The sequence below is a fragment of the Gadus macrocephalus genome, chromosome 9 (assembly GCF_031168955.1).
Source record: "Gadus macrocephalus chromosome 9, ASM3116895v1".
Taxonomy (NCBI): Eukaryota; Metazoa; Chordata; class Actinopteri; order Gadiformes; family Gadidae; genus Gadus; species Gadus macrocephalus.
This window is the reverse complement of record NC_082390.1, coordinates 20,205,447-20,220,898: the sequence shown is the minus strand read 5'-3', so window position 1 is coordinate 20,220,898 and position 15,452 is coordinate 20,205,447. Positions and strand designations below refer to the sequence as shown.

The window sequence follows — 15,452 nt, the reverse complement described above, 5'->3', positions numbered from 1 at the left end:
GCACGTGTGTCGCATAATATTCCGTCTCATTCGTTTTATATGTCCTTCTGAATTCATTTTACTGTTTTCTCTATAATCATATTGAGGCTATCATATCTTACGTTAAACAAAGCCTAATAACAAATGTATGGCAGCCCTGTTTAGAATCCTTCTTCATGCACACTCAGAATATTCTGATAACAACATTACAACACAATAATAACCTATCTATACTAATGGCTATAGGAGATTAGTTCTGACCCATGCATACTGTGTATATAGGAGATGAGTTCTGACCCATGTACTGTCTATAGGAGATGAGTTCTGACCCATGTATACTGTGTATATAGGAGATGAGTTCTGACCCATGTACTGTCTATAGGAGATGAGTTCTGACCCATGTATACTGTGTATATAGGAGATGAGTTCTGACCCATGTATACTGTGTATATAGGAGATGAGTTCTGACCCATGTATACTGTGTATATAGGAGATGAGTTCTGACCCATGTACTGTCTATGGTAGATGAGTTCTGACCCATGTATACTGTGTATATAGATGAGTTCTGACCCATGTACTGTCTATAGTAGATGAGTTCTGACCCATGTATACTGTGTATATAGGAGATGAGTTCTGACCCATGTACTGTCTATAGTAGATGAGTTCTGACCCATGTATACTGTGTATATAGGAGATGAGTTCTGACCCATGTATACTGAGTATAGGAGATGAGTTCTGACCCATGTATACTGAGTATATAGGAGATGAGTTCTGACCAATGTATACTGTGTATATAGGAGATGAGTTCTGACCCATGTATACTGTGTATATAGGAGATGAGTTCTGACCCATGTATACTAAGTATATAGGAGATGAGTTCTGACCCATGTATACTGAGTATATAGGAGATGAGTTCTGACCCATGTATACTGAGTATATAGGAGATGAGTTCTGACCCATGTATACTGTGTATATAGGAGATGAGTTCTGACCCATGTATACTGAGTATGGAGATGAGTTCTGACCCATGTATACTGAGTATATAGGAGATGAGTTCTGACCCATGTATACTGTGTATATAGGAGATGAGTTCTGACCCATGTATACTGAGTATATAGGAGATGAGTTCTGACCCATGTATACTGTGTATATAGGAGATGAGTTCTGACCCATGTATACTGAGTATATAGGAGATGAGTTCTGACACTATGTATACTGAGTATATAGGAGATGAGTTCTGACCCATGTATACTGAGTATATAGGAGATTCCATAAAAGAACAGTGAGCAGTAGCAGTGTGGTAGTGAGCAGTAGTACTGGTGAGGGCTAGGCCATGAAGAGGCTCCACATGGGGCTGGCTGCGCGGCCATGATCAATAGGGTAAAGGTCATTAACATGTTATGAATATCATGAGGCCCTGGGAACAACGCAGAGCCGATGGCCGATGGATGCTGCTCCGATTGGTCGGCGGCTCTGTGTTGGAGACACCACTCCCCAAATGACCCCCCGGGGTCAGCTGAAGAGCTGACATGACCTTTGACCCCCTGCTGAGAGGGTGATTGAAAGGTTTTTTAGCTTCACATAAACTTGACTGTTAAAAAACATTTTAGACTATATATTATAGTGTTATATATTATATTATAATATATTAGACTATATATTATAGTGTTTGGTGATACATTGGGGGGCGATACACAGAGGCAAGCAGAGCCACAGAGAGAAATGGATCATGACTATAGAGTTCTGTCTAGCCTGTGAACAGTGAACAGGCATTTCAATGAGTGCTTCAACGTAGATCCACACACACACACACGGACGCATGCACGCACGCACGCACGCACACAAACAGACACACACATACAATGCTAACCAATAAGGAGACGTCGGCCAAGAGAACATTCTTTAAAAAAGTTTATTGGCTTTTAAAACCACTTTAAAAATCTCACCAGTGAGTACTTTCCATTGAAAAAAAGGAAACAACGCAGTTGCAATATCAACAAGCTACTGTACATGAAGCAGTACACCAGACAACACCACAGAGGACGGCTATTCTACTGGTAGAAACGGACAGTTGGTACTGGGTCAGTCGAGGGTCAAGGTTCAGAGGCTCGTGTACATCTTTATGGTGCATTGGGTCGTTTTTTTTTCCTTCATTCAAATTGAAATATCAGTGCCTTATTAACATAAAAAATGAAATGATGAGAAAGATATTAACTTCACAAAATGCTATGTGAAACAATATGTAAAAATTGACTGAAAAACATAGTCAGAACATATAGCATTAAGAACAATATTAACTTAGTAAACAGCACACAATGAAAGTTGCGCAACTCAAGAACCAGCACTGTCTGTCTGATTAACAGAGCCCGCCCAAATCACATGACAGTGGTCACCAAGATACAAAGTACGATAGAATTCATCACACATGCGTGCGTACAATCATTTTTATCAACATAATGAGCATGTAGGTTTTAAAAGGTTATTTCAACATTTCTCTATCCTCAATGCTTTTATTCTCATGTATGAGAATGAGTAAGAATGTGTATCTCACTGAGATTAAAGCACATTTTGCTACAAGACAATTATTCTGACAGAGTCAATTTCTGACAATTCAATTAAGTTTCCTTACTCATGTTGTCATAACAAAAATATTTTTTGCGGGTATCCATCATTACCATTTGTCCATAAAGGTGTGGCAAAGCCTTGAGTCATACAAATTTAGTGCAACAATGTGAACTTCCAAAGTTTGTTTGAAGTATAATTCATTGACTTTTTTTCTCCAGTGTCGGCTGAAAGGCTTTGAGCGCAATGTTTGTCACAGAAATGTTTTCAACCAGCCTAAAGGATTACAACTCTTTTTCTGTATCCCCTCATCAATACACCATGCCATTGTTCCCGCTCCACAGCACACATCACAATCTGCAACGGCAGAGGCCTATTAGCATCAAAGTAAAACAGAACAGAAACTAAATACATCAGCAAGCGAGAGACCCAATAGACAGCATCACTTGAACAACAAATCAAGCCAGAAATGTAACACATAACACACACAGTATTCTTGCCTACTATAATTTCGGTTAAGTTTTTTTTTTCATGATGGCACCATAGACTTAGCTAGAATAATGGCCATAATATAGTGTCTTGATACATCAAATAGCTTTGTATCTATCCTATATACAGATGGAGCTTTAACATGACTTATACAACAATGACGATAGTCAGAAACTCAAGCATAGCATCCTACTATATCACATAGCCTACCTGGCTAACCGTGATGGTTTCAACATGCTTTCTGGTCCATAGTTGCCTATAAAGCATAGGAGGGACCATTTTTATAATGTACATACTTTACATAGATTTTTGCAAATGAATGTTGTTTTATTTAATGCCATAAAACTCTTTTTAAGTTAATCAAAAGAAATCTCTAATGCTGCCAGTTTCCCTTCTTTCTTAATGGTAACAAGGAGTGTATGCAGATATGATCATCTCAACGTTATAACAAATCATCTTTGGTATGGAAATAAGGCTGGATTTCAACTAAAACTGTCTCACAACTAGCCTAGCCATGGCATCGCACCACCCAGGCTCCACAGGTAACGTAGCCATTTCCATACCATCGATTCTCTAAATGCAACCCAAGGGATGGGGGTGGGGAGGGGTAGAGAACGGCAAATGATCTCTAGCGGAATGCATGTCAGCCAAAGGTATTCATAAAAACGCCAACTTATTCTCCATATACAACTGGTAAGGGGACAAGTTCATAGTCTATACAATATGCATCATCTATAACACTGATAATTAACCCAAAAGATAACGAATGAACAAAGATGAGGAAATAGTGCAGAAATGATGAGCAGAAGAACAGCTGCCTGGATATGAGGACGCCCTGGGTGTTTCTGAGGCGGCGTTATACTATGTACAGTGTCTCTAACGGTGGCGTAAGGCCAGGACTTTGGGAATAAGGCAGCCAGTTGTTCCTATCCACGTGTGAAGTCCACAGAGTGGCCTGAAGTTCACTCTTCTCTCTACGGACTCGTCTACTCCCTTTGTAAGATAATAAACAGTACAAGTAGTATAGGCTTTTAAGAAAAATGTCACTGTTGAACAATGCTCAGACAAGGAGTCTGGATCTTCACCGTTTTGGTTTATGATAAAATATAAAGATTATGTCATAAATTCAGCACCTGGTAGCGAGTTGCTACCCGTTTTATATTCAGATATGGCAGGCAGGTGTACTATTTCATGTGCATATATTACAATCCCAATATGACCTTCCTCATGGTTGTATGTGAGATGCACACTTTAAAAACACGTGTTGACAACATACAGATTGGTCTTTTGTGCCAAATTTCCAACTTATCTCAATATTAAGTGTTTGTTGAATACAAATATTGCATTATTGATCGCCTATAATATGGAAGATTAAGCTTCTTTCTGTGTTCATATCTTAGAAATTGATAAATACACACACTTGAAATGCATACATTTCTGATTTCACATGAGAGAGAGATAGGGAGAGAGAGAGAAACGGACAGACGGACACAGACAGACAGACGGACGGATAGAGAAAGAGAGAAGTGGTAAAGACTGTAATTCAGGGTGACAGAAAGTAAAGGTAAGAAATGCTGTAAAGATCAGTAGGAGAGATTTTCTGGTAAGCCTGGCACTTTAAACAGGACAAATGGCAACGTCCAGACAAATCCCAAACAAACAATAGTATAAAAACACGTACACGACGGACACGCCACACGAACGACGGGGGGAACCCACAGAGAGTTTAACCTCAGCCCAGCATCTCCACCGTGGTGGGCTGGTCTTTGCTCTCCAGCCACTCGAAGCCAGAGTTCACGGGGTCACTGCATATCTGCTGAAACAGTGGGTCGTTCTTCAGCTCCTCCAGTGTTGAGTCTTCATATTGTTCCTGCGGCTGGTTGGGGTCAAACAGCAGGTTGGGGTCCAAGGTGTTCAGGTCAGTGATGCTACTGGACAGATCCGAGGTCAGTCTGATGTCGTTGGAGAAGTCCGAGGCCACGGCGTTCAGCTCCGAGGCCACCTGCCCCACCAGCTGGGAGCTGGGGTTCAGCCCGTCGTCGCCCAGCAGATCCTTCACCGTGTTGTTGAAGTCCAGCTGCTGCTGCTCCTCCTCCGCCGCCGCCGCCGCCGCCGCCACCGCCACCTCCTGCTGCTGAGCGCTCTGGCGGAGGAGCTGGGCCTGCGTGCGCACCGCCGCCGCCTCCTGGAGCTGCTGCTGCTGCTGCTGAAGCTGCTGCTGCTGGTCCTGCCCGCTGGGGCCCGCTTGTGCTTGGGCCTCGTCGGGTCCTGGGAAGCCCCCCGGCTCGGCGGGGCCGCCGGTGAGGTAGCCCTGCTGGAGACCGAAGGCCGCGGGACTGGAGCTGGCCGGCAGCTGGGCGGGGTGGGCGGCCCCCCCGCTGAAGGAGGCGGTGGTCTGGAGGATCTGCGTGAGGTTCATGCGGGCGGTGTAGTTGGAGGGGAGGTTGTTGATGCCTAGGCCGCGCACCGCCTCGTCCCCCTCCGAGTCCATCTTGCTCAGGAGCACGCTGGTGATCTTGGTGTTGCTGTTCTGGCCCTGCAACGGCAGCAGCTCGCTCTGCATCATGATGTTCAGAGGCACCGATTGGCTGCGCTGGGCCATGCTGTGGGCCGAGCCCGCCCCCTGGCTGTTGGACAGGATGCTGAGCATCTCGGAGGTGATGGCGGCGTTGAACGGGGAGATGACGGCGCGCGTGGTGGTGGTGGTGGTGGTGGTGGTGCTGGTGACGGCGGCGGTCGGGGCCGCCGTGGTGCCGCTGAAGTTCCGCTGACGCACTGCCGGGCTGACACTGCGACAACGGAACGTAGCGGAGCCCGAGGACGCGGCGGCCTTGTTGTCCAGCGGGGCGGGCACGGCGAAGCTCTCCTGCTTGGTCGGCGTGGTCATGTTACTCACCTGCTGCTGCTGCACCGGAGAGATGGGGGTCAGGCGGCCAAAGTGGCCGTCCTGCCTCGACTGGACCTGAAAGGACTGGCCGGGGATGGCGAAGGCGTGGGGCTTCCGGAACTGGTCGTCCACCAGGTCCTGGTAGCTGGGCAGGATGCCGAGGCTCTGATTGGACAGCGGCCCGCTGCTGCTGCTGTTGTAGCGGTTGTTGATCCAGTCCAGCTTGGCCTTGTCGGGGTGCGTGGCCATGGGCCTCTGCATGGGCTTCACCGGGCTGCTGGACACCACGCTGGAGTCGTGGTAGCCCGCCATGCTGGAGTTGATAGGCGTGAAGGCGAAGGGGTTCCTGCACTCCACCGGGCTCGGGGGCACGCTGCCGCTGCAGTTGGACAGCGGCGTGCTGATGGGGGTGTGGCGCCCCATGGCCCCGTCCACCGGGGTGACCACCGCCATGCGGGAGCATGGGCTCTCTCGGGTCATGCTGTGTCCCAGGGTCATTTCGGAGGTGGGGGTGGGCGTGGGTGTCGGGGTGGGGGTGGGCGTGGGGGTCTGCACGGGGGTGGTGCTGCTGTGGGCGGAGTGGAAGAAGGCCGGGCCCGTCGGGTGGGCGTTGAGGATGGAGGCCGGGGGGCCGGCCGACTGGCCCTGCAGCGACATGTCCACACAGGTGCTGAACAGAGGCTGCAGGCCCTTGAGCTTCATCTGCTCCTCCATCTGCACCAGCTCCTCCACGATGCTGTCCTGGGTCATGTCGTCGTCGTTGAAGGGGAAGTAGTCCATGCTGGGCTGGGAGCCCGAGAAGTCCAGCATCTCCTGGGAGAGCGCGAGCTGGCCCGAGGCCTCGCCCGCCTGGCCCATCAGGGCGAGCTGGTCGGCCTGCGCCTGGCTGTGTTCGGCGGGCGTCTGCTGAGCGAACGCCTGTTTCTGCAGCGCCTCCAGCTGGCCCTCCTCCCACATTGTGCTCTTGAGGTCACCGAGGGCCGAGGCCTCGTGTGCTCCTGAGTTGGCTGGTATGAGGTGAGGGTCGGCGGCGGCCATCTGCTGCAGCAGCGCCTGGTCGGCAGCGCTGCTCATGGGGGCCGCCGCCGCCGCCGCCGCCGCCGCCGCCGCCGCCGCCGCCGCCACAGTGGCCTCGCCGGAGGCGGCTCGGCCCTCGCGCTTCACCAGCAGGGCCTGGGGCCGCACAAGGGTCCGGGGGCCCGAGGGCTGCGTGAGTGGCAAGTCGGAGAGGGCGAGGACCTGTGCCCCGGGGCCCAGCGAGGTCTGCTTTACCGTCACCTTGCAGGGGGCGCTCTCCGGGCGGGCGGCCGGCCCCCCCACCGCCCGGGCGACCCTCTTGGCCGCCGGCCGGCTCAGACCGGGTTTGGGATTTTCGATGAAGGCGACCGGCTGCTGGGAGATGAACACTCTCTTCACGGGGATGATGTGGGCATCCACCCCGGGGCCCGAGCGCTTCCTGGGGCCCTTGGCGTCCGAGCCGGGCTCCTTGGGGGACAGGGTGACGGCCGGGGAGCCGTTGGCGCTCTGCTTCTCAACAGTCAGGTACAGATGGCTGTCCAGACAGCCGCCGTTATTGCTCTCCTGGGCCCCGGCCGCGGCCACGGTGGCGGGAGGAGACTGGGAGTCACTTTTGGTCCGGGCCACTTTGTCCGGGATGGGCGAGAACTTGACAAAGAAGCTGGGTTCACTGGCGGCTCTGAACTTGGTGGAGGAGCCCGGCTCGCCCTGCTCTGCCTTGGCGTCGCTGTGGAGGGCCAGGACGGGCCCCGGGGCACTGGGCCTGAGGGCCGGGGAGTGAGGCGTGTTGAGCGGGTTGGGGCACCGGATCTGGTGGGGGTCCTCTGAGACGGAGGCGACGGCCATGCCGGTGGAGGCAGGCCGCAGGTTCGCTCCGCCGCCGCCACCGCCGCCGCCGCTGGGCGTCAGCGAGATGGCCGTCATCTTGACCACGTTGACAGAGCTGACGTGGGGCTGGGGCATCACCGTCTTGATGGGGCTGTTGGTGATGAGCAGCGTGGGGGGCGAGCGCAGCGTGATGGCGCTGGTGGCCGAGGGCTTGGGGAGGATTTGTGCGTAGCGGTGCCTGGCCAGGCGGTCCCCCACCGGGCTTGCCGAGATGCTCTGCTGGGTCTTGGGAGACTGCTTGATGGACTGAGTGACCACTTGGAAATTGACAGGCATCACCTTCCCCTCGGCGCCGCCCACGGGGCTGGGCGAGGTCATGGGCTGCCTGCTCCTCTGCACCTGAGGAAGTGACGACACACATTAGTCCGGTTCCTCAACAACTTCACTTGACTACAAAGTTTGAAAAAGAGCGGAACTGGTTTATGGGTTCTTACAAATCCCTGTACCGTGATGGGACTGGGGACGGCGGACACCACGATGCCAATGGTGGGCTGCGGGGAGAGGAGCGCGGGGCTGCTGGTTGGGATGGTGGGCCCCGGGGTGCTGACCTCCGTCCGTTTGATCTGGCTGTCGCTGGGCAGGGGCGAGTGGAGCTTCTGCTCCTGCTGCTTCTTCTGGATCTTGCGCTGCAGCTGCTGCTTGGCATCCACCGAGGGAGAGGGCAGGGTCTTCACCTGGGGCTGGAACGAGTTGGCCTCGGCGGTGGGCACGAAGGCCGAGGGCGTGGGCGTCTTCAGGCCTGGAGAGAGAGAGGCACGCATTTCTTTGTTTTATTGCACCACAGTGTTAGGGGGAAAATTATGATTTTAGTATTTCTGAATTCTTTTAATTTCATGACACGCGAAAGTGTCATGAACGAACTGAGAACCATCCCTGTCAGTGGGTGTTCCCGTCATAACAGTTAGCAGAACCAGCCTTACCGGTGGGCGTTCCCGTCATAACAGTGAGCGCCGCCATGGACTTGGTCCCGATGTAGTGGCTGTTGAGCAGGAAGCGGGCCAGGTCCTCCACGTGGTCGAACTGCCGGGTAAGGACCTTCTGGGCCCACTCACACACCAAGCCGCAGGCCGCGGACCGCATCTCGTCCTCGGCGCTGGGAGACTGACCCATGGGCTCCATCAGCTCACACTGGGGGACAGGGGCCCAAACACAGTCACGTTAGACCAGAGGGGCCTGAGGCTTCAGCAGCAGACCTGCTCTATGGCTTTGTAGACTGTACAGTTCTTTGGGGCTCTTACCCCATCTCCAGACTTCTGCAGGTCCAGGTTTGGTAGGGACGGCATGTGAACAAAAGCTTTCTTCCTCAAGCCGCTATAACAGTATGTGAGAAGGAGTTAAGGTTCACACTCTTTCCGTGTGGCCGGTGTGTAGCAGGAGAGGAAGGGTCATGTTCCCCACATGGATGGCTGCTGATATGAGAGCATATGTAAGATGTTACTGTTTTCCTGAAGAGGTATAGCGTGGTAATATATGAAGAGATAAGCAGAGATGCTTTTCTGTTTCCAGTTTGGCTAACCCCCTCTCATCCTGACCCTATTGAAATGGCTAGGAAGGCTTCACCAACCACTGCTCTTAACACAGAGTTTGCAGTTAATTCACACAAGACCACTTGACAACTTGACTGTAACTGATATGAGATGTGTGAGTGTCATGTATGTGTACGGTTTCAGTCATATTCTTAGAAGCAAACACTTTGAGAGCACTTAAGACTAGCAGATTTACACTTAGCTGAGGTAGAGGTGTTAATAATAATAATCACTTATGAAGGACAGCATTATGTACAATATACAGTTCCACGACTACACTAATGCTACAATTGTACCTATAACTCTTTGGAGACAGAAGGAGAAAAGCATCAGGGCTAGATGCCAGGTAAAACTGAAAGAGTCATTCATCCTAAATCGTATTGAATCAAGTGACAGCCCATCACTGTTAAAGGATATTTGGATTTCCCTCTCATGCCCAGTCGACGTGCCTTCATGTTGGGAAAGACATTCTTCATTATCTTTCCAAAGTCTGCTGCACTCAGTGGATTGTAGCCAAGATTGTCACAATAACTTCTGAAAGTAAAACACAAGGATGGAAGATATTATATAGGAGGTCACCACATCGTCACAGACCAGTACAAACAGTATTTAAGATTCTCTAATATAACTCTATAAGGTATTCATATACTTTTAGCTTTTTTACTGTGCACCAAGGACGGGGAATGGGGATGAGATGAGTTCACTCTTCCAATTATATCAAATCGATCCCTTTCTCTAGCGAGGGTTGCTGCATATGATTCTATGTTATTGTCTGCTTGAGGAGCTGTGGCCTTACTTGTACTCGTCGTACACCTCTTGCTTTGGCAGGGAGGTCTCCGGGTGCTCCTCCAGGTGGTTCCTTATCCAGTTGAATGCATACATTTGTTGAGTACGGCTCGATGACATGGAATTCTGATCACTATTGTGGAGAGAGGGAGAGACGGACACATACACATCAGTGGAACAGGATTCAGGCCTGTATGGGGAATTTTCTTGTCCTTTCAAAAGAGAAACGTTTTGTACCATAGTCCCGGAGTGGAGCAACCCCTCTGATTCTCAGTCCTACTGTGCAGTATTTGGCAGCAGGGTGGGGTTGAGGTTATGAATAGATATGGGGAAACAAACGAAAAACACAAAACCACTGGTATAGCATCTATCTACCAGTAATACATTTACGACATCATAAGAATCAAGCAGGGTGCTGAAATGAATGCTTGGACCCCACCGATTAATTGAACAGAACAAAAAAGGATCTGATTGTCTGACCTTCCCCTAACATCACACTAACATTGAACAAATAGTACAGCAGGTGAATACACAATGAAAAGATGGACGATTATATTAAAGCAAATCAAATTATCCAAATTCCAATTAGAATTGTTCATTCGGTTGCTAATGTGTACTTCAATTCTGAACTACACATGGGTGCCAGAAGGGGAATAAACAATACCTTTTGTCATTGCCGTTGCCTGGACCAGAAGGCAGCTTGAGGTAGAGGTAGAGCTTTTCGATGTCTGTAAACTTCTCAACATCTTGCTGCAAATGAAAAGATGTATATTTCAAGATAAATATTTGTATTTATGTGTCATGATTAGTAAATAAAAAAATATGAGTTTCCTAATCGAGCAACAAAATATAATAAAATAATTGTCATCAAGAAACAACACAATAGTCCTTAATTTAACAATGAAAAGAATAATAGATTATCAAATGATTATTGTGCTATAAATATTGTGCATTTGGGGATAATAATTTTTACAATCGCCAGAATATATAAAAAAAAATGCCAATAACATGAGAGACCATTTAATCTTTGATGAGCAGTAGTCAGGAGAGGAGCTTACAATGTATACATTATTGTGCATAGTAAAATGCGCATAAATGGAGGAAGAATAGAATAATGTGAATTCCTCCTCTTAGGAAGATTCAAACTCTTAGCCTGCTGCTCTTCATATAGCATAGTTCAATCTAATCACTAGGTAAAGACTTCGGCCTTGTTTTTTGTGATTATGACTCCACCCTATATTTCTGTCCTATTATTTTATCAGGTTATTAGGAAGGCATTCATCTGAATATTTCCTAATGAATTAGCCTCTTTGTTGCTACGGGAACCTATTTCCGAATACATGAGGGTAAAACCGTCACGCAAGTACTGAATAAATCAATGAATGAATGGATGAGTATCTGTTCTTAAACAAATATCCAATTAATCCCAATATTTTCCAGTTATCCATCAATTCATACACATCGACTGGGATGTTGTGCAGGGCACCGTGGGTTATTAGTTCTTTCTTGGGACTATCCTGAAAGGGTTTTTCTTCGCATCAGGTAGGGCTACAACTACATCACTAAATCAGAACTCAAAACAATGTGCTATATGTAGGCCATGTGCCTGTGAAACCCAACAAACAGGGTCACATATATTATGCTGTGATAATCATTTATATTACAAAACCACAAAGATGTAAATGGTAAGAGAACATTACAAAGGGCTCACAAATTAAGCCGTTAATATGTGGTTAATTACGGTTAACTGACTAGGTGATCAGGTTAGCGTAGCATGCATCATATTTACTCACCAATATGTTGTCCACTTTTGATTGTACAGATTTGCTATAATGACGAACAAAGCAGAAACAGCACTCAGATGCATGATTCAAAACACTCATGTACATATTGTCATCAACATCTTTGGTCGACATGCACGTTGTGTAGTGTGTACTATGCATTTCAGCGTCAATCGACGATGACTTGTAACACATTGATTAAAAAAAATATTTCCCCTTTATTGGTAGAAACCATCACACATCCACGGCCCTAATGGACCGAGGGTCGTCCTTTAGGGGAGCCTAGGTGCTCAATAAGGAAGCTCATGGAGCATCCAGTGTGACACCTGTCATGCACGGTGAGCATCAGCCTCCTCCTTGACATGGCCTCTGCTGCTCGGGCTCACGATGGAGGCTGAGCCTGTCTCCACCCGGATGGTCCATCCTGCACTAACACTACACATCCACCCGGTTATAACCGTCCCGAACACACGGTATTACCCGGTCATAAGCACCCATCGGCCGGGCCGTGTCCCCGCTTTGTGCCCCCCTGTCTCCCGGCACCTCCGACGCTACGCTAATGACAGGGCTAGCAGAGGACACTGAGTGGAGGCTGAGGACTGGTGTTCTCCGTCTTACCAAATTGAGTTTTTTATTTTGAACTGTAACGCATTTGCCTCGGGCCCCTGGAGTCCCGGCACCAGCGTCGGAAGAGAGCCCGGGCCCGCCACGGAGGGCCTCTGCCCCCCGGGTTGTTGTGGATCCTCAGCCATGGCGGAGGTTGTGGGGCGGAGGGGAGCTCAACGGGTAGGCCTCGTCCTCCGCTGGGCGGGCATCACCCCGGGTACAGCCCGGCTAGGTGGAGCTGCAGCTGGACCCGCCGTGAAACATGGTCACCTAGACTACGATCTCAACCCCACGAAAAATATAAAACGACAACAAAAACAGTCGGACGTACAAAAGACATCCAGCGAAGGACTCCACTACTGCCGCAAATAGCACGCCTGGCCCTGCAGCCGCTACAGGGGGTAGTGCTGCTGCCGGCCGCTAGGGGCGCAGCGCGCAGGCGCAGGAAACGCTACAGGGGGTAGTGCCGCTGCCGGCCGCTGGGGGCGCAAAGCACAGGCGCAGGAGCCAGCATGGACAATCCTATGTTTTGCCAGCAGATCTATTGAAGGCTATCTGCATGCACCATGCACCGATATTCATACAAATACGCGTAGGACTCCATTTTAGGAATGTGTTATCACGTTGAAGGGGGGTGTTTCTTGCAGCATCATTCAGATTGGTTAATATGCATTATTGTTGGTTACAGCTGTAGCAGTGGGCTATGGCTGTTTTGCCATTCGACTATTATTGTAACATCATTATATATATTACAAAGTCGATGACATTGTTTATACCAATAGGTGTACAATGTGATTGCACTTGACGATATCACATCTGTAAATCATCAGCGTTCAGAAATATCTATATATAATTAAAGGATCAAGTCACTAGGTCAAAACAAGAGCCACATTCTCAATAGGTATCCAATACCGCCTCCCACTGGTCAGAATAGGGACGACCACCATCCAAAACGCCAACATGTATGTGTTAGTCCAGGCCTATATCTTTTTTGGAAAAAGCGGGTTTAAATTGATATTGTAAAATGTGGCTTTTTTTGGCATTACATCTGGATTCAACATGAATACATTTTGATATTATAAGTGATTGGTCACTGTTTTTAGCCTTATATTTAATAATTATAATAAAAAAATAATGTCTATAATGTATTTCTAGCAACTATTACATGTTTGTGTTTGGGTATACATGAGCCAAATGCAAAAACGCACGCATGGCAAATTAAATGTATAATTATATACATATATATATACATATAATTATATCAATATTATATAAATATGCATGATTCAGAAATCATGCATATTTCCTTAATTGACTTACAATACATGACAGGAAACACAGGTCATGGCCTGAAAACATCTCAGTGATTTGACTCAATATAGCCCCTTCATCATCATCTCACAGATCTATCAACCCGTGTTATTGGCTGACTTGTTAACAGCACTGGAGGTGTGGACTGCTGACACCTCCTCCAAAGCACCAGAAAACATTGTTTCCTTTAAGTCATTGTTTCCTCCCTCTATTTTTGACTCTGTTCCCATCTATTCTCGATTGATTTATTTTACTGTCAATCTCCTGTCACATCTGATTTGAGTGGTGGAGAAGGAGTTGGTCTCAGAAGTCCTTGTCCTTGCTCATTCTTTCCAAACGTTAAGATCCAGTCTTTATGTCATTGACCTTGTTTACCAAGTCTATCATATCAGCTCACTCATGCTGTGACAATACCTATCTGGGTGACTATTGAGTTTTATAAAATAAGGCTATTCAAATAGTACATGAAGTCCCTCAATGAAAACCACCTTGTAGTTTACAATCCTCACATGTCATTAGAGCTAATCTCCTGGGAATAGAAGCCTACTAATTATGGATAATTAACCCCTACGGTAGGATCCATATGGTAATACAGAAAAACCATCCCCAATATATAGCCAGGATTACACATAGCTCATATGTCTGTGTAAAGTGTCGACCCTTGTTCAGCTGTCCTCCTAAAATATAATTACATTTTTCTTTACCATACATGTAAAGTATGAGTGTGTGAACCCAAACCAGCCCCTTGAACCCAATACATCATAGAGATAATTGATTGTCTCTTTACATGTTGTATGCTGCAGCTGTCATGGAAACATCGAATGAGTGGATTAAAGAATGGTCTGTGATGATCTGGAAATCTCACGATGGGATTATCTAATTAAATCCCAGAAAATATCAATAAATGACCTTGAATACCAAAATGCACTAAAACACACTTAAGTACAGTAAATTCTAGCTAGGCAATAATAAGCCAGTAGTCATACGCCACTTTGATAAATGAGTAACAGTCAATAGAATAGTACTGACAATAAAAACAATAGAAAGGTCCAGGCTGGGCTGAGTTGGCTCAAAACAAAGCCTTTTCCGACCGGACACTATAGAGGCACCCTAGACCCTTCTCCCTCCTCGCAGGTCTTAGTGAATGTAGGCCAACTCTGGTCACCATGGGTGCAGAGGTCAGTCAGTCTAGTCCTCACGTGTGCTGTGGCCGTCGCCGCCCCAATCCTCTTACACCCCCACGTCTTCTGGCTCTCTGTGTCCCAGATCAGCCCTCCCTGTCCAGCGTCTTATCCCTGGACGCTTCTCACGCCACCGCCACACCAACAACAGGTATCAAACACCAGCTCCCACTCCCCCGCCCCGGGGTGGGTCAGTGCTGCTATATGTGACACTCGGCAGTGTGTGTGATGGATGTGTGTGGGAGAATGCGTGTGTGTGTGTGCATGTCGTGGACCTAGTGATGTGTGTTTTGAGAACCTTTTTTCAAGATACACTGATTACAAGTGTGACTGCCATAAAACAATTCATAATAATATATTTTCAAGTGTATGTTTAATTATAATAATAATAATATATAATATATGTACAAATGATAATCTATATAAAATCACTAAAAGA

At 47.9% G+C, this 15,452-nt stretch overlaps 1 protein-coding gene across 6 annotated transcripts; it reads right to left on the bottom strand.

The window, feature by feature from the left end:
- Positions 1 to 1,877: 1,877 nt before the first annotated feature.
- LOC132464773 (DNA-binding protein RFX7) lies at positions 1,878 to 12,944 on the bottom strand. Of its 6 annotated transcripts, none has more exons than XM_060061335.1 (10): positions 12,534 to 12,944; positions 11,928 to 11,961; positions 10,799 to 10,884; positions 10,372 to 10,413; positions 10,145 to 10,267; positions 9,766 to 9,882; positions 9,061 to 9,145; positions 8,743 to 8,950; positions 8,257 to 8,561; positions 1,878 to 8,161 (listed from the first exon to the last, which is right to left on the bottom strand). In XM_060061335.1, exons 1-10 carry the CDS (start codon positions 12,665 to 12,667, stop codon positions 4,763 to 4,765), a joined length of 4,533 nt encoding a protein of 1,510 aa, XP_059917318.1. In that variant the 5' UTR covers positions 12,668 to 12,944; the 3' UTR covers positions 1,878 to 4,762. The 6 variants fall into 6 exon arrangements, with proteins under 6 accessions (XP_059917318.1, XP_059917319.1, XP_059917320.1 ...); XM_060061336.1 differs by having other exon boundaries at positions 10,372 to 10,410; XM_060061337.1 differs by having other exon boundaries at positions 8,269 to 8,561; positions 10,372 to 10,410.
- Between the last annotated feature and the right edge of the window lie 2,508 nt (positions 12,945 to 15,452).

Bases quoted from the DNA above. Each gene is read 5' to 3' on its own strand.
- LOC132464773 (XM_060061331.1), bottom strand. From the start codon at position 12,110: ATGTGTTACAAGTCATCGTCGATTGACGCTGAAATGCATAGTACACAC. The intron at 8,951-9,060 runs GTAAGAGCCCCA...CCTGTCCCCCAG, and splicing joins TGCAGAAGTCTGGAGATGGG to TGTGAGCTGATGGAGCCCAT. The intron at 8,162-8,256 runs GTAAGAACCCAT...TCACTTCCTCAG, and splicing joins CCATCACGGTACAGGGATTT to GTGCAGAGGAGCAGGCAGCC.